Source organism: Postia placenta (assembly GCF_002117355.1).
Source record: "Postia placenta MAD-698-R-SB12 unplaced genomic scaffold POSPLAscaffold_22, whole genome shotgun sequence".
NCBI classification, from domain to species: Eukaryota; Fungi; Basidiomycota; class Agaricomycetes; order Polyporales; family Adustoporiaceae; genus Rhodonia; species Rhodonia placenta.
In genome coordinates this window covers 564,159-582,429 of record NW_020169853.1, presented here as the reverse complement: position 1 = coordinate 582,429, position 18,271 = coordinate 564,159, and the positions used below count along the sequence as shown (strand labels likewise).

Below are 18,271 nucleotides of genomic sequence, written 5' to 3'. Positions count from 1 at the left end.
ACGCACCATTTACGCGCATTGTCAGCGGCGATCGTACCCACGCCAACTCCTCCACATTCACATTGCGTTGAGAAAAGTTATTTTCACTTTCAACCAGTGCTCGTGTTGCCGACTCAAATCACGCACAGAGTGTATACTTGTAGGAAAAGAGCACATGTGACTGAGTGAAACACGTGTAGAAGGCAGAGCTATAGAGATTTGATATCAGGATTGTGCTTTGTTCGCCCGGACGAGAGCAGCCGTACACCCCATTGCAGAGTCGGCGGGAGGTAGCGTAGATGGCGGATGGGTGCAGACGGGAGCGCGAGGGACTCGTGCAGACAATAAGAGTCGTCAGAATGTGTGCAGCCGAGGTGTACATGTGGCTTGCTGACGAAGGCGGAAAGAGAAAGAACAGAGCGCCGAGCGACTCGGACGCAAGTCTACTGCTCCGTCGGCCATCAACGCGTCACCGCCGATCGATCGCGCGTCCCGACGCCTCTGACGGTGCGTCAGCGCCCCCGGCTCATCCGTCCATACACGCCGCAAATGTGGCTCTTCAATTCGTTTTCTTAATGGGCGTCCCCCGGATGCCCACGACTCCTCCCCGCCAACCCCGCGTATGCTGGCGGCCTTTTCATGCCTCTCGACCGCTCTCTGCTACTCCCGTGCTTCCGCCCTCGCTGGCTCCTTTGCCTCCTCTCTGTGTCAGACGTTCTCGTGGAGATGGACGCCCTTCGATGAATTGACCAGATCTACAGCTTACCACGCGGGCTCGTGTTGTGCGGTCTGAGTCGGTGGTTGTTGTAGTTTGGACTCACCATCACGGTATGTCGCGTGCCTTCTGGTGGTGTAGCGAGCTGCTAATCTGTGACATGCGGTTTTATTGTTGAATATCCTTCCTTATACGAACAATATATCTATGCGGATATCTATGGGAGGCATGCAACGTGAGATCTGGTTGGGTGCCTTCTCTGCAGACGGTGCGTCCTTCACAACCTCACCTACTATGTTTCTCTCAGATAGAGTACGACATATCCACTCCTCGCATACAGCTTCACATACGGATGTGCTGCGCGATTGCCCAAGAAATTATCTACCAGTTCATCTTCGCGCTGAACACGGTCAGCCGCTGCACTGACGTCATCCGTCTCTCCCTCCACGACGTCCGCATCGACCTCCACTATCCTCTATATGCTAAACGTATGTTTTGGTGTTCCATCACCCGCATTTACTTTCCGTCCCATTTGTTCCGTACTCCGCGCTTGACGGAATGTTCTATGTTCACGTTGCGACCGGTAGCGCAGCTCGATATGTTGCAAGAGTGCAGCACGTGCTATGAAAGTATACGAAGAGAAGGCGGAGATGCATCGAGCGGGCTCGTGTGCGCTCCATCTACTGAGGCACGCACACTCGTATAGCCCGTCACGCGCTTGTAACTGAGACGCGTTTTCCACACGTATGCGATCCGAATCCAATTGCGTCGTCAATCTCGATACTGATCGACGCATCTGGTCTTGCAGATTATTCCGTCCTCCGCGGCCTCGTACAAGGAAGCAAAAAAACAGCCTGCTCAGCACTACCGCGAGCTTGCCGCACTTCCGGATGTCTGTGCTGATCAATCACACACCGTCCTGTGCCACCAGCTACGGTGGAAGCACTCTGCAGTCATGCACATGGGTCGGTAATCCCGGTATCCTCAGTTACACCCTTCACGCAGCGGCAGCGAGATCGTCGTTGTTCGCAAAGGAGTTTTGATCGAGCCTCGCATGAGCCCGAGCAGGAGTGCGGCGCACCTCGTCTCGCGTGCTGCCATGGTATAGCGATGCGGGAGGCGTGATCATATGGAATCTTCTATTTTCGCCTCGCCTCGCATCATTTTTCTTTCTCTTTTACAAGGGATGCGTGCAGCGAGCAATTGACGCAAAGCGAAAGGGGATTACGACTTTTTCGCAAGTGGATCATGAACCGTTCCAAGCTATCAGTCGTCGAGCGACATTGGGCCATAGCGATGAACCGCAGTGCGATAAAACCCGACTCCGTTTCTGTCGACGGTGGACGTCATGAATCATCATTTTGAAATAGTTACAAGATGGTGGATGTCAGCGCATTGGAGGCGAAGATCACGGCCAGAACTGGGGTACGTTTCCGTACGATGTTTTACAATTTTGGGATGTATTATAGCATATTCGAAACGACGTCGCCGATTGGCAGCGGCCGACCTACAGGCACGTAGATCCCGGCATACGCGGTGCGTACTCTTGGCCGGATTGTGCGCATATAGTGAAAGGCGCAAGGTTGGAGATGCATGCGGAAGGGTCGACTTCGAGCAAAGCGGAGACGTCGGAGCGGGCAGTGCTGATGAACAGACCAGCAGGCGGTAACCTTGCGCCGCAATGAACGGCGCCTGCGCGACGGGCAGAGGGAAGGCTGATTCCCCCTCGAGCAGACTGCATAGTGAAAGGATCGGATGGCTATAGCGCTGCAGACGTGAAATTGATGTTCTTAGTACCAGAAATGCCTGAAACGGCTAGGAAGCCCGTCTGAGGGCATCGTATCGGGGTGATGGGTGTCAGAATAAGTAGACCAAGGGTAGCCACCGGCATCCATCGCCCACCGGGCACGATCGATCGGTCTTCTGCTGTCTCCGACGATGACGTCCGCTAGCATCCATGTGCTGCCACATTGCCCTAAACATTGCCAGGCTGATCAATGAGGCCACTAGGCTTCTTGACATCCCGGATCGAGCACGTCGCGTGTCTCCTTGGATGCTGGTCCTCAACGTCATCTTCGACATCCAATCCAGGGCTCACCCGGGCTCTGTGCTCTAAACCTCGGTCTCAACAGAGTCAGCTCGTGGAGACTCGCTCTACACCATGACCAGACTCCACAGGTTAGGGAATAGTTCCCGGATGCGCCATCACAAGATCCTTTGATTGTGCTTCCATAGCATACAGTAGCCAGAAGGTTCCGGACACATACATTACAAGTAATCCCAGTTTCGACCTTGTGCTTCTCACTGCTATATAATTATAATGTTTGTATCTCGGTGCTAATTTGCCATATACCGTCGCGCATAGGTCAGTAAACTCTGTAGGCGGCATTGCGATACGACCGTCCAGATGAGGGTATGAAAAGAAGAGTAACGTCTCCTAGCCCTTCGATTAAAGGGGAGCCGACATGCACTCTCGCTCATTGCTAGGGGCGCGGGAATACATCTGGTACAGACTCGAACTGCGGCCATCGCCTTCCCGCAACATTGTCGCTTCGCCATAGAGTGGATGTGGATGATACATAGAAGAGCGGGTTTGACACTACGCCGATGATCGACCTCCGTGTCGGTCATGTTACTTCAGTGTGCTGCCTCATTTCAATCATGAATTGACGTTCATGAGATAAAAACGACCGGTAGCGCTGAGCGACTAGGATGCACGAGAGTCTGTGGAATGATCTGCTCTCGCAAATGACAATTTTAGCCAGCATTGGTCAATTTTCTGCAATCGCCCCGCGGAGATGCATGTTACATCAATGGAATAGATTGACAGCTCTCCTCGAAACGAAATCATCAAGTCCAAATATATGCGGCAATCCGCTGGAGGCACATTATCTACAATGCTCACGGACAGTGCGTAACCGCATACATAGAGGTCATCATCGAACCTGATAGATTACTCAACCCGATTCGACGATCAAGCAAAGCGGCAAATAAACGGTAACCAAGCTCCTGACGAGTAGTAGCCATCAGACCCAGTTATCGCGGTCCCTGTTACGCCTCTCCACTGTCACCAATATCATGATCATGAATGTCGGTGCTGGTCTGCGGCTGCGGCGGCTCCTCGGATGGAGTTGGCTGAATTTCTTGAGTGCTGTCCTTTGGCGGAGGACTGCAACCATCTCGTGAGCAACCGAGACTGGACGAAGGGAAGAGATGAGGATCACCGGCTCTTATGCGATGCGTCAAAGGAATCCTGTATCCGCTCCATTGATCTGCGCATAAAGACGTTATAGACTTCACCCGGAGGACACCGTGCGGCGCATCCGGCCAATGCGTCGACGACATCTTTCGTGAAGAGGCTGGCGTCATGCTCGGCAAGGCGCACACATGCTTCGAAGACCTCATATACATCTAAGCATGCCCTGGCTTGACCAATCTCCTGGGCCACCGACTCCATGTCGGACGGGCTGAAGTATTCTGCCACAGCGGCCAACGCGCCTTGGATGTCCTCGCGGACTTGAGCAAAGTCAGATGGAGGGTGGTCCGCAGCACGATTGAATGCGACTGTTGAGTATCGCAAGAACTGTCTGGTACTGAGCTCTCTTCTAGCGATTGGAAGGAGTGTGAGCATCTTCTGGAAAGCTGCCATTGTGGAATGAGTGGGCTGTGTGGAGAGTTTTGGATGGACTGAGTACGCACTATTTGTGTCGAATTTATGCTTTTTGACCAGCAAGGCAATAGATTCGCGTTGTTCATCAGAGAGATTCAGCGCCACCCACACGTCCAAGAGCCTGCTGTAGACTGTCAGAATCCTGTTCGGCATCGCACCCAGAAGACTATTAACGAGCTTCAATATGTGCGTTGTCTCCTCCTCGCGATCTCCGCTGTCCATATGGTTGGATGCGACCTTGTCGAGCATGTCCAAGGACATGTGCCCTAACATGCTAATGGCTTGATGATCCTGTTCCGAAGCCCACCATATTGGTGTATGCTCTTCGTCTTGTGCATGATCGTGCGCTCGGTGATCCACGATCTTGTAGAATGCAGGAAGCGCTTCGCTGACAGCGGCTTGCTGCAGACAAGGTCGGACGACGGTGCCGAGGAATGTTTCGTCCATGGCACGCAAGTCGGCCTCGACGAGCATTTGCAGCTTGGTTTCGCTGTCATCCTCCAGGGTCTGCATACAGAAGTTATCTAGCTCTCGCCAGTCACCCAAAGCGGGCAGAGTCCGCGAGACTCGCCATTTCTCTACCTGACAGCAGCGGTTGCATATACTGCGTATGACATATTCATTCCCAGCTGCCCCCCGGAAAAGACTGAACCGCGAATTTTCCAGCTTTCGCATGGCCCATCTCCAAAAACGGAAGAACCACCATGCCTGCGAAGATTTGAAAGGGCAGTCCGGTGAAAAGGATGGGATGACAGATGTCACCGTGGTCGGCACAAGGAGGAGAATAATGAGGGCTGTTGCGACAACTGCCACCGTGGTATTCAGCGTCCAGAGAAGGATATCGAGGCCGAGGAGGAAGAGGACAAGGGAAAATTGCAGCAAAAGCGGCAGCATAGCTACAGCTTGCTCGACACCCCAGCGCGTCAATCCTCGACGGCGGAAGAACCATACCTGGACACTTCGCTGCGATGTCTTGGAAGCACTATTGACGTATTGGTGCAACCATTGACTGATGGAGATTGCTACCGACGCTGCACCAAGACTGAGAATCAGCGCGGCGAACCACAATACGGCCACAACAACGATCATGGGTGATTGTAAAGGAGAGGAATAAACTTCGTCGGAGAGCTTGATTAACCAGTTGGCAATGGGGGTGCGTCCCACATCAGCCGCGGCGACGCTGAGATTGCCAGACATAAAGATGAATGCCTCTGAGGCGGCGATGGTGACATAGAAAGGAACTGTGAACCCGGTGAGGACGGTGGAGAATAGACCTGACTGGCAACACGTTATATGAGCACATGCGCTACAAAAAGTCGACAGACCAGTGACGGGACATGTATCGTGTTGCCGGAAATGACACTTACAAACAGCAGCAAGTTATTGATGTCTCCTTTCCACTTATCCACCAGCGACTCCTCGAACTCCCACACCTCCTTTGCGCACTTTGCCCATGGGTCCTCTGGTTTGTGTTTTGCCTCAAGCGCATCCAGTAACACCTTCATCATTGGCTCCCCGTCGAGTTTGTGACCATCGCCAACCTTTTGCGAGCTATCGGTATTAGGAAATGGACCAGTGTTGCGCGATCTGCCATCTACCGGGACATCGCCCTCGCTCTCCGCTTCATCTCTCTTGCCTTCTTCGCCATCGTTGTCGTTATTTGATCCCTACAATTCTTTGGTATCACAGAGGACTGCGGCGCAAACGCAAACGCAACTCACCTTCGCAGCGACACCGTGTTCGTGTGCTGACCACGTAGACCGACGCTGCGTCGTCGCCCTGCGAGATTCTCGCTGCGTCTGCGCTGTCTTGACCTGAAGCGACGTCTTATGCACATCATTGACGAAGACAATCGTAAGCGATTGGTCAGCCAACACTGACCTCTTGAGCAGGCTGTTCATAGCGATCCACTACTTGGATCTCTTCCAAAGGTGAAGGTTCGCTCATCTCCTTGCTTGGACCTGATCGAACCGTCGACGGGGACACCGGTTCTTCAGCATTCACTGCACTGCTCTTGGAACTTGACCCTGAGCGCGATCTTTTGGATCTGCTACGTCTGCGGTTTCCTGACATCGCTATGTATCGGGGTAGTCTTAGGAAGGTAGCGTGTAGGGAGGGACAGGGCGTGCACAGTACCAGATTGCCAGTCTTATAAGGTTGCACGTTCGCCATAGCGCCGGTATAGAAGCGGACGAGTGGCAAGTTCTAGCACCGCAGGATAGAAGCAGATTATGTTTGCTGATGATTATGGAATCCAAGAGGTGAGTAGGACTCTCACCTTAGACTGATAGGTGCACTCAATGACATTCCCCGTGTTGCGTATACTCGCAGCTCCGCAGTCTCCACGGGTCAGGATGGCTTACCCTTACCTGTGTATGTGCTGGACTCTGCAAAGAGGTGCGCAAGTACAGTCAAACGTTCGCGCGTCTGATACATCGTGTATGTGACCACTCAAACCTTGCCGCATTGCACTGCCCACTGCGACATGTGTACTATGGCGCGAGTAGTTTCATTCATCATGGCAGGCCTTCCCCCTTCATTATGCTGACTCTGTGGGAAAGCAGCGGTCACGGTCTGTGAGTATGCGGCTTAGACTCAAGAAGCATACGGAAAGATCATGGTTCAGACCCACCGGCTGACTGTTACGCGCATTTGTCCCGCACAAGGGGGCCCACGATGGGCGTCCTCTTGTCGCAGATGCTATGGAAGCTTCAGGGAAGATGGTATCGGATCCATGTAGGGAGGAACACGAACATGGACAACAGGATGCACAGCAATGAGAACGACGAAATACACGCACGTACTGACCGCGCAACTTGTGTCTCGGCTTTATCAGTCGTGCAGAGTATACCGGGACCATGATCCTCCTGCATACGCAACCACGACATTGGAGAGACGAAAAACCATACCTGCTCGTTCATGCATCCCGCAAGTGAGCTTGAACACGAACAGAAACGTGTGTAGGCATTAACAGCATAAATTTGGTGTTTCCAGAGGAAGCGTAGCGAGAGTAACTATATAATGTCGCAAAGAGGTTTCAAGTATCAGCAACACCGTCCTGAACATGTCCGGCAAGAGCGCTTGAAGCGGCCGGCATCCTCAGGCACGATCGTATGGTTAGGACACGAAAATGAACACGACGTACAGAGATTGAACTCTAGGGTAACTAGCGAGCGTAGGCAATGTCTCTCTGTGCTTGCTTGTTGGAATACGCCAAACGGAAACAAGCTTGAGCGCTCCGTCGGCCATTGCCGCTGATCGATCAAACATCCTCTTCCGCCCATCCACGACGCATGTACACCTCTCTGCGCGTTGGCCTTCGACCTGTGCTCTTCATCGACGCCTATCAGACCGTTAATACTCCTCTCTGCTTACCGCTATTGTACGCATCTCGATCGCACTCTGCTGCTTCCGTGCTTCGCATCGCCCTTCTCCCCTGTTGGCCCTCGCTGACTACTCTTCCTCCTTCTCTCTGTGCCGGATGCCCTCATGAAGACAGATATCATTTGATCAATTATCCACATTCACAGCTTACCACGGCGATTGTGCGGCCTGAGCCGGCGGCGGTTGTGGTTTGGACTCTTCGTCACGGTATGTCGTGTGCCCTGTGGTTGTATAGCTTGTGGCTGATCTGGGACATGCGGTTTTTTTTATGGAATATCCTCTTTCCTACGAACTTTATACGTCTGCGGATACCTTCACGAGGCATACGACATGAGGTCTGTTCCGGCGCCCTCTCTGCAGACGGTGCGTCTTTCACAATCTCGCCCACTCTGTATCTCCCGACTAGAATACGGCATATTCATTCCTCGCATCCACCTTCGCATGCGAATATGCTGCGGTATGCCGCAAGGATCCATCTACCAGTTCATCTTCACGCTGAACATGGTCAGTCGCTGCACTGACGTCATCCATCTTCCCTTCCACGACGCCGTCCCGTCGGCCTTGCCCGCACCAGCTTGCTTTACACTCTATGTCTACGGTTTAGGTGTTTAATCAACTGCATTCCCTTTCCGGCCTATGCGCTCCATACTCTGCGCCTGGCAGAATATCCTATATTCATGTCGCGACCGGGAGTGCAGCCCGATACGTTGCGAGAGGGCAGAGCATGCTGTGGAATCCAGAGGCCTGCGCGGGGCTCTCACCCGGACATGCATGGGATCGAGCGGTCGCGTAACGACCTTGGCGTGCTTCTCTCGCTGCCCGCATCGCATCTACGTGCTACTGGGATACAGGGAGCAGGATGATGGCAACAACACCAAGCTTTATATGGCATACTGTCCACGGTTGACCTCTCGACGCAGCCGTAGTACACAGTTGAGTCAGGAACAGTGACCCCGTCATGGAGAACGGAGAGAGATGCGAGCGTTGAGTCTGCTCTTGCTTAACCATGGGAGAGTATGCGTCAAGGCAGCAGGATGGCGCGCGCATATGCGCCAAGAGAGAAGCAGCATTTGTTGGGTGAACAAAAGTCATACTAGTAGGTTGCTGTACGAATAGATCGCAATACACGCCGGTTCGTAAGGTTGACCGGCTAAGCTAGATATCATTGCGAGCTGTTATATATGAGACGCATGAGTACAACAGCTCCTTCGTGTGATGAGAGAATGCCCACGCAGAGAGAGTGCTTTTGGACCATCGCACTGCAATTTATTGCTAGGCTTCCCCACCCCCATTGTAGAGATATTGGCGGGGGGCGCGGGGGTCATAGTGTTGTGCACACTATAGCAACGCGCAAATAGCAACACGGAGAAACGACGGCACAGCAGACGTTCGCGCCGGAGCTCAGCGAGAAGCCAGGGGTATGAGAAACTGTTGGACACGAAAGAGGCATGCTCCGCCATGGAGACAACATGGGAGCGACAGGGCAGGTTGGACAGAGGCCCCAGGGTAAGCTTGAGCTTATTGTGCGAAGCCGAGAAGAGCGGGCTTCACAGCGTGCTGGGGGCTAAAGGCATATGAAATTGAACGCACGCTGTGACATGAGGAGCAGATCCACAACGACCGCCCGGAGGATGGTCTATATGGCACGCTCGGGACCGCTGAGCTATCTGCGCGTACGGCGTTTGCCTGAGACCTCAGAAGCCACCTCGAGAAGAACATGCTTGCAGCTGTTCTTCCGACGAATGCCCGAACGCGCACACAGTAATAATAGCGTGTATACATCCCGCTGCGGAGGCAGAGGCGGGGGCCGTGCCCGGTACCGGGGCGAGAGAGACGCGCGCAAATAGAGATGGGCTTGGCAGACGCAGAATGGGAGATGAGCACGAGGAGATATGGGAGAAGCGCCACGTATGGTTCTGGGAGAGGATAAGAAGGTGGGATGTGGGAGGGGGATATGGGTCGGTTCCGTACGGGTCCGCGAGATATGGTGGACATATGAATGGTGGTGCCTCAGATGTGATCGGTCGTCTGCGGTCTCCTGGCTGGGCGGTAGATAGGTCGAGGGGGTGGCAGGTGACAATGACTAGCTGGAGCGCGAACAGGGAACGCACCTCGGTCGAGCGCGCGCACGGATATCATATGCGCACTGCCAAGAAGCATCTTCCGAACGGGCTCCTCTGAGATGATACAGGGCAAAGGCGTTGGGGACACGATGCTCGAAGCAGACGACCGTCGACAGCCCCACGGTGGTTGCATCATAGATGGGGAGGGACGCGATGACGGTTGGCGACGTGCAAGAGCGAGCAGACGGCGGCGGGGAGAGACGACACAGCGTCATTGACAATATCAACAGAGAGCTAGCATTACCCGTTGAGGGCGGAGGCGGCAGGTGACGAGGCGAGGATGACAGCGGTGGACCCAGGCACAGTGATCATGGCGCGATCGGGGGAGATCTAGCAGTGTGCCGTGCGTGCCGGGGGAGGCTCACTGGGGCACCATCATCGCCAGCATGCGACGTCTCCCTTGATATGCCTCCGCCATTCTGTGCCCCCGCGTCCTGCCCCGTTCCTCCCCTGCAGTGCGCCCATGCTAAAGTGGAAACATCCCGCCCTCAGCCTCGCCCGCACGTCGTCCGCAGGCGACGCGTGCAAAGTCGAAGGTGCGTGTCTGATGGCAGCCGCCGTGTATCGCCGTGTGCGTCAGTCTCCGTACGTGGAAACACATCCACCCCTGGTTTGTTCTCCGGAGGCGGGCAAGCGGCGACTTCGGAAGAAGATGGCAGAGGCTGCGCAGGGACCCATCGACATCGACATCAATATCATGCCGAGCTCGGGCGCCGCCTTATAGTTGCTGTAGAGTCCTCCCGGGTGTCGCATTCGCCCACCGCACGCCGCTCTCTACCCATGTCGTTCCTTTTCTCCCCCGAAGCCCTGCAAAGCCTCTCCTACCTGCCGTCTGTCTCATCTGCCTCGCGCGATCTCAAGTCGCCGTCTGCGGTCCTACTCCAGCCCCACGCGCCCTCTGCGTCCCCGCGCTCCCTCCGTGTCAACTGCTCCGAGACCTCCCTCGCTGACTCTGACACCCTCCGCTCAGTCACGCAGGTCGACAAGGATGACTCCGAGTGCGCGCTCGACTTCCAGGACGGCGAGCCCATCCCGTACAGGATGTACCGCCGCCGATGGATCGGCGTCGTCGCTATAGTGCGTGTTATCCCCCCGCCGTGATGTGCCTGCGCATGCTTACCTCCCCCGCGTGCGCAGATGATCCTCAACCTCGTCTCGGGCCTCTCCCTCGTGTGGTTTGGTCCCATAGCGACAGACGGTGCGTGCGTTTCCCTTGAGGGCTGCCGCTGCCCTTCCGTGTCTCCGACGGTCCACTGATCTGGCGCATCTACCCCTGCACACCTACACCAAACGCGTCTGCACGCCAGTCGTCGACCAGTTCGGGTTCACGCTCGACGGAGTCAACTGGCTCGGCAACGCCATCAACATCGTCTACCTGCCATTCTCCGTCGTCGTCCTCTTCGTCTACGCGCGCCTCGGCGTCCGCCGCACGGTGAGTGGGCCAGCGCGGACTGCGCGACGCAGAACAGGCGACTGACGCTCGTCCTCCTTCCCCCCTACCCCGGACCGGACAGTGCTACATCGGCGGCGTCCTGTTCGTGCTCTCGGCGTGGATCCGCTACGCGGGCACGGCGACCGGGCTGAGCTCCGGCAGCGCGTACGCGCTCATCCTCGTCGGCCAGGTGCGTGATCCCACTTTGCGCTTCACCTCGCCGCGGCCATCCTCGCTCCGCCTCCTATTGTTGCTCTTGAAACGCGATATCCGGGGCTGACTGGCTACTTTCCCGCGCGCGCAGATCATCGCGGGCATCACGCAGCCGATCTTCCAGGTGCTCATTCCCGGGTATTCCGAGAAGTGGTTCGACCTCCGCGGGCGCACAACCGCAACGATGCTCATGTCGATAGGTAAGCCTTCATGCTCATGGTTGGTGTCCGCGGCGCGCGTGAGCGGGGGTCTTTTATGGGATGAAAAGGGGAGGGACTAAAGATTTTCGGGTTAATGCGACGCACCTCTCGCGGGTGCCGCACTCCTCGCTTCGTCGCCTCGTCGCCTCGTACACTTCGCAGGAACAACGCACGCTGACGCCTCATCCCGTAGCGAACCCGATCGGCAATGCTCTGGGGCAGCTCATCTCGCCGCTCGTGGGCACCCCGCGCGAGTCCGTGCGTGATATTCCTTGATGATGTTCGTGCGAGGTCGGTGTTAACTGACGCTCTGGGACTGCGCAGATCCTTGTGATGGGAATCATATTCAGCGCGGCGACGCCGTTCGTTTTCATCATCAGCGATACGCCGCCGACACCGCCGAGTACGTCGCTTTCTTTGTGTTCGTCTGAGGTCACGCCCCCTTGCGTCAAACACTTCGTTACCTTTCATCCCGGCCTCGATGATCTGCTCCCCGCAATCTTGCTTCCTGCTGACCTTGCGGACAGCGCACTCCGCCTCGCAGAAGAACCCGTCGTTCGTGTCGTTCATGCGCGCCATTGCTGGACGCGAGCCACGCGAACGGCCAACGTACATGTCGCTACGCGAGCGCTTTGATTTCGCCATTCTGACGCTTGCATTCGGCGTCCTTGTTGGCGTGTGAGTATCCTTCCTCTGTGCGTGATGTGCGCACTGACGATCACGGCTCACCTGACCGCCATGCAGGATCAACTCGTTCGCGATATTGACTGCACAAGACTTCGTGAGTCTGCTCTGAAATACAGAATCCCTGAAGCAGAATATGCTCACGCGGGCGGCGCACACAGGAGCCGTATGGCTACACGGACGACATCGCGGGGCTGTTCGGCGCAACGATTCTCCTTGTGGGCATCGTCGCCGCCGCGGTGACCGCGCCGCTCTTCGACCGCGTCTTCACGCACCACCTCGCGCTGACGTGCAAGCTGCTGTGTCCCGTGCTTGGCGCCGCGTGGCTGAGCCTGATCTGGGCAGTGCGTGCGAACGACACGGGCGGGTTGTTCGCGATCATGGCCGTCATCGGTGCGACGAGCCTCACGATGCTCCCCGTCGTGCTCGAGCTCGTCGTCGAGCTGACGCGCAACGCGGACGCGAGCTCCGCGATACTCTGGGCTTCGTGAGTGCATGCACCCCGCGTCGCGTCTCTTCGCCGACTGACGTATTGTACCGCGCATAGGAGCAACTTGTTTGGGGTCATCTTCGTCCTCGGTAAGCACTGCAATTCCTGCGGAGTTAGATCGTGTGATGACTCGTTCTCCAGCTGAAGGCGCACTGCGCGCCGGCCCCGACGCGAGCCCACCGAATAACATGTATCGCGCGCTTATCTTCCAGGGTGTCATGGTTTGCGCCGCCATCGTGTTCGTGTTCTTCCTGCACGGTGTGCAGACGCGCCGCGCGCTAGACGAGCGCATCGCCCGCGAGGCCGAAGCGCGTTCGCCGCGTTCGCCCCAGACGCCGCGCTCGCCCCAGACGCCGCGCTCGCCCCAGACGCCGCGCTCGCCCCAGACGCCGCGCTCGCCGCTCTCTCTCCGCTCCCTTCAATTTCTCCGCACGCCCCGTACACCGCGTCCGCCAAAGACACCACATTCTCCAAATATACCACATCCGCCAAAGGCCCCGCATTCCCCTCGCAGCCACTTTACGCCCGGCATGCCGCACCGGCCACAGCCCGAGCACACATACGGTGTGCCAAGGGGGGCGAGCCCGAGCGAGGACGGGAGTGACGTGAAGGAAGCGGAGCGCGTGAGCGAGCGGACCGTATCCGTTGACGGGGCGGAGCATGCGATAGAATTACGGACGAGGTCCAATACGGCGCGGACGGACTCGACGTATGTGGCATAGTAGCGGAGCGATGTCGCGCCTAGACGCGTGTTCCTGACGGCGTTGTACTGGATAGTGTAACGTCTGCGAAGCGAAAATGGGGGGGGATGTAATGTAGTGCATGTCTTATTAGTGTATATCGCGTTAGAATGTCTCGCCGGCATCGACTGATCGTTCGTCACATGGCGATAAATCGCATAGACACCTGCACTCAATTGCTTGGGGTGCTGGGGACGTTTACTTGCTGCGAAGTCAGGCAGGCGATTCCATAAAGTTAGGGCTCGCGGAGGGAAGGACAAATATCATGTTCGCACCTTTTGCACTGTTCCAAGGGACTCAGTCTCGCGGTCAACGCCACCGTTGTGGGAGGAAAGTTCGCAGCGATGTCCGAAGATGGTTGATGGGTTTTGATGACTATATGCTAGCTAGAACATAAAATGAAAAATGTTTGACCGTCTTATACTGACTATATGCGCGGTCATAATACGAAGAACAATCAAACAGAAGAATAAACTCAATGTTCCGAAGCGTGCCCGAACAGCAATGCATCTAGGCGATAGATAAACAAAGAGCCCGTGCGAGACGTGCTCGAATTGACACGCGCGAGAATAACAAATGTGACGCTTCGAAGTGTGCTCGAATAGCACACGTATACGATCAGACGACGTGTCTCGATGCGTGCCCGAATAGCAAAGCGCGTACAATGCTCGAACGAATAGGATACTTACTAAGTACGTGCGACTCGTCCGTACTAGCTCGAACAATGAGAGATGATTGTGGTTCGAGGGAGAGAGGGAAGATACATATTTCGACGTCGACACCGGCTTATAAGGGTACAAGGAAGCCTTGACAGGTATGATGTAATACGCGGTCTGCGAGGAGGGAATGACGCACATCTGTGAAGAAACGATCGAGACAAGATCCAAAACAGGAAAACACCTTCCAGATCGGGATGGGAGCTCGTCCTGGGCACAAGCGAGCGGGACTCGACGTTTCCAGTCCAAGTCCACGAATGGCAATGAAGCAGCTCCTCAAGTATCTCGCTCCCGACGCGTCATATTTACGTGCGCTACCTGCTGCCCTCAGGTGCGTGACGACGCCGGCATCCTCGATCGGCCTACAGCACTCGCTTTCCATCCTCTTCGCCGCCGCCTTTGCAAGCTCGAGAGGTACGTACTCTTCGAATTCATATTGAAAGAGATTGAAGAAACCAGAGAAACAGAGAAAGAAATCATATCCGCTGATATTCCTCCCAAGGATGGTCTTCCTGCTCCAGCGCGTTTTCCTCTACCACACCGTCCTTGGTACGGTCTAGCTGATGACGACGAGGAGCTCGATTTAGGTGAATGGTGTGTGGCCTCGACGTTTCCTTTACATTGTCACGACTGGCTGTGTAGTACAGGATGACGTGACATTGCTGCACCAGAATCATCCTGCATCACATATTGCACGATGCACGATGCATCTGGGATCACTTCTGAGTGCAGAATACCGTTCCATGTACATCTCTACCAGGACAACGAGTATCGTGTCTTGTTGCTCGTGTCTGTAAGCGCTGACAAATAAGCTACCCTTCGGTTTTCTAATCTATCCGAGATTGTGGTTAGTCAGACACATATATCTCCGGCAGTGAATGCATACCGTGATACCGCGCGTTGAACTCAATCAGCTTTCCTTCTGCTTTGTGGTCCTCCTTCCATTCCAGCGCTTGTGAGGAGGCTCGATTCAGTTATATGAACGATGACCCGCGAGCGTTTATCGGACGCCTCGTTGCTGCTTGGGCGCCCTTCTGCACTTGATCTCCTACTTGAACGATCTCTCAGACAATGAAAAGTAGGCGCTCTGGCAGGCGTGGAAACCAGGGACAATTCAAGTTTTCTCTAAATCGAGTTCGTAATCTTTCTGGCAATCACGATGGAGGTGGGGACAGCTCCGATGTTCCTTTGCAAACCATCACCATCGCACAGCAGAGCAGTGAGCCTCATGTGGCTACTATGGTCAGTCGATCTTGTCCCGGGCTTGACACGCACTAAGCCATCAGCTCCTGAATGTATATTCAGCCTTCCGCAACGTCTATGGCTGGCGGACTTGACGTTGCTAGGCCTTCAACCTCTCGAGCGGTAGAAGAGTCCTCAGTGAAGGACATAGACTGGCAGGTACGTGGTCTACACAGTGGCATATCGCATTAATGTGCTGAGCTTCATGACTGTAAGACTATCGAGACGAAGTCGGAAGGCAGTGATGCTTCTGTTGGGCAATCCAACGAGTCTATCTCTGAGGGGTCAGGGGGGGACGCCGCACCTGAGTCCATATCCACTGCTGATGAGGCAGAGGGTGAAGATGATACTAACTCCGGAGAGACAATCGAGGACTCTGAAGACCTCCCGAGAGATCCGTGGGCAAAATGTGCCAAAGCGGTGTGGGAATACGAGGCATCTGTTGTCGCGCAATGGAAGGAAGACATCAACAATCTGCTCATATTTGTGAGTAATATATTTATGACAACTGTGATAATTGTATCGGGAGAGAGATGCTCTAACATAATACACATACTCCCAGTCTGGGCTTTCCTCTGCGGTGTTAACCGGATTCATCGTTCCACTGTACGTCATGCTCGCGGCAACTCAAGCCCTAATATCTATGTCAGCCCATTTGAGCATCGTTGCTGCTGACTCCGGACACACTACCATAGCCAACTGGCTGTTATCCCTATCCGCCGATACGACTTCATCTTCCGGACCATCCGCCACCATCGTCGCTGTTTGTGTTCTGTGGTTCATTGCCCTTCTACTCAGTATAGGTGCCGCATCGCTGGCGATTTCCATCATCCAATGGCTTCACCACCACACTACAACGACGTCAAAGACTCCCCGCCAAAGTGTACGTGTCTGGTACTTCCGGCGCACTGGCCTGAGTTCCTGGGGCGTTGAGCAAGCAATTACTATCTTACCACTGCTACTCCAACTTTCGCTCCTCATGTTCCTCGTGGGCCTTGCAGCTCTCCTCTGGACCCTTAGCACCCCTGTTGCGGCTGTGACCTTGGTGCTTGTTGTCCTACTATTATTGCCGACTATTGCTACCCCCATTCTGCCATCACTATTCCCCCATTGCCCTTATAAGTCAAGTCAGGCTTGGTGGGTTTTCTGCATCTGGCGGTCATGTAGCCGCTGGTTCGAGGAGTCTCGTTGGAACTCCATCCCCAAACCAAGAGGTGGCCCATCAGAATATGTTGTACGGATGGTATGGAATCTATGGAGCTCAGCTGGGAAGTGGAAAATATTCCGAGATCTTCCGCCTCTTGGAGGCTGGATCGCTCTCGATAGCTTTTGCATGCAGACCTTAAAAGAGCCTAGGCAAGCAAGGCTCAAGATGCTCGTGGAGGCGGATGCAAGAGTCATGGACGAGGGCTTTCTCGCAACTGTCGTCGAGCCCTGCCTCAAAGAAGCCAAGGTGTCGGAAGCTCTACCTGCTTTCTACGATATTCTGGCGCAAAGGGCACATGATCGCGACCATGACGAGAATCAGCCACTCCGCTGGTACCATGAAGAGCAAGATGGCCGAAGCATTGTCATTTTAGGCCGTGTGGCTGCGGATATGTTCGATCGCATTCCTGACAACATGGATAATGCCCTGGACCATTGTATTCACATCCTCCAGATTCTAGGCAGCCTCCTATTTGCCACCCCTGCGGCAGAGGAGGAAGTGCGCGACAAATTGGCCTTTATGTGGTCCGACGGAAAGTTGACATCAGATCCATGCTTACATGACCATTTGGGATGGCTGGTTGCATTCGGTGAAGTCTATGTCGACGGTGTGTCGTCTACCTTAAACTGGCCATCGAGTCCTTCTCGCTCATTTCTCGACGTTTTGCAGACCTCAGTACAGTGCTTGACCGCCTATCGACTGCCCATACGAATTTAAGCACTCAGAGATACCTGCAGTTCTCTGCCTCCGCCTTGAAGCGGGCCGCAGATGTGCTCCCAGATATCCGTGATTCCACGCATCGCGTTCTGAAGGACATAGCCGCATACTTCGGGTCGGCCGAAGGCAGCACCATGGCTCAGGATATCACCAGCGGTGATGATTGGTACTGGTTCCTTCAGCTGTTACACGGGTATCATGCACTACTCGAAGCCGATGCAACATTACTCTCTAAGGACTTGAATGCCGCGCTGACAACGTGCATCACGAAGTGTCCTAATAACGATGAATACAAAGATGACATACAGCGATGCATGCAGACAATTCAAAACATGTGCGTCTCCTCGCATTCCTCTGCATCGACTTGACTTTGAAGTTTGTAGGATCAGTATTCAGCCAACGGACGGTACAGTGCCGGCGGTTCAGCCTGCTGGACTTGATGCGACTACAGAACCCACACAAGACATCTCCGCAACTACTTTCAGCTAAATTGCACCGGGCTATTGATCCATAGCCTGCACGCACGAGACATGTATCACCCCGTCTGCAACAATACTCTTGATTTCCTGTCCCAAAAGAACAGGCCTTATTTTCCGCCCTGACTTTGCATTCGTGTCAGTGTGCACTGAAAAGTATATTGTTTCCCTGAAAGCAGAAAATCCGCTCCATATATACAATCCTTCTGTTCATATAGCGCTCCAGTCATTCCAGAATATTAGTGTTACATTACGAGAAGAAGGAAACTTCATGACGAGTAGC

General features: G+C 54.7%; 4 protein-coding genes across 4 annotated transcripts; 2 read left to right on the top strand and 2 right to left on the bottom strand.

The window, feature by feature from the left end:
- Positions 1-986: 986 nt before the first annotated feature.
- POSPLADRAFT_1050607 (hypothetical protein) lies at positions 987-1,795 on the bottom strand (the record flags this gene model as incomplete). Its single annotated transcript, XM_024480023.1, has 3 exons — positions 987-1,169; positions 1,437-1,593; positions 1,776-1,795. The coding sequence occupies 3 exons, from the start codon at positions 1,793-1,795 to the stop codon at positions 987-989; spliced, it is 360 nt and encodes a 119-aa protein (XP_024333513.1).
- Positions 1,796-3,914: 2,119 nt separating this feature from the next.
- On the bottom strand, positions 3,915-7,613 carry POSPLADRAFT_1159355 (hypothetical protein; the record flags this gene model as incomplete). The annotated part of the gene is made up of 8 exons (XM_024487420.1): positions 3,915-4,336; positions 4,394-5,642; positions 5,732-6,031; positions 6,086-6,178; positions 6,246-6,569; positions 6,734-6,751; positions 7,169-7,301; positions 7,510-7,613. The coding sequence occupies 8 exons, from the start codon at positions 7,611-7,613 to the stop codon at positions 3,915-3,917; spliced, it is 2,643 nt and encodes an 880-aa protein (XP_024333512.1).
- A 3,246-nt stretch (positions 7,614-10,859) lies between these two features.
- On the top strand, positions 10,860-13,634 carry POSPLADRAFT_1175107 (hypothetical protein). Its single transcript, XM_024488327.1, has 12 exons — positions 10,860-10,948; positions 11,009-11,069; positions 11,179-11,303; positions 11,386-11,493; positions 11,608-11,716; positions 11,910-11,974; positions 12,041-12,119; positions 12,244-12,394; positions 12,461-12,497; positions 12,562-12,887; positions 12,948-12,979; positions 13,032-13,634. The coding sequence occupies exons 1-12, from the start codon at positions 10,913-10,915 to the stop codon at positions 13,610-13,612; spliced, it is 1,710 nt and encodes a 569-aa protein (XP_024333511.1). The 5' UTR covers positions 10,860-10,912; the 3' UTR covers positions 13,613-13,634.
- A 1,197-nt stretch (positions 13,635-14,831) lies between these two features.
- POSPLADRAFT_1159326 (hypothetical protein) lies at positions 14,832-18,001 on the top strand (the record flags this gene model as incomplete). Its single annotated transcript, XM_024487418.1, has 9 exons — positions 14,832-14,895; positions 15,018-15,139; positions 15,415-15,588; positions 15,652-15,747; positions 15,805-16,074; positions 16,151-16,725; positions 16,756-17,402; positions 17,465-17,846; positions 17,896-18,001. Coding segments are annotated over 9 exons (2,436 nt in total), but the record flags the coding sequence as incomplete, so codon positions are not given.
- Positions 18,002-18,271: the final 270 nt, after the last annotated feature.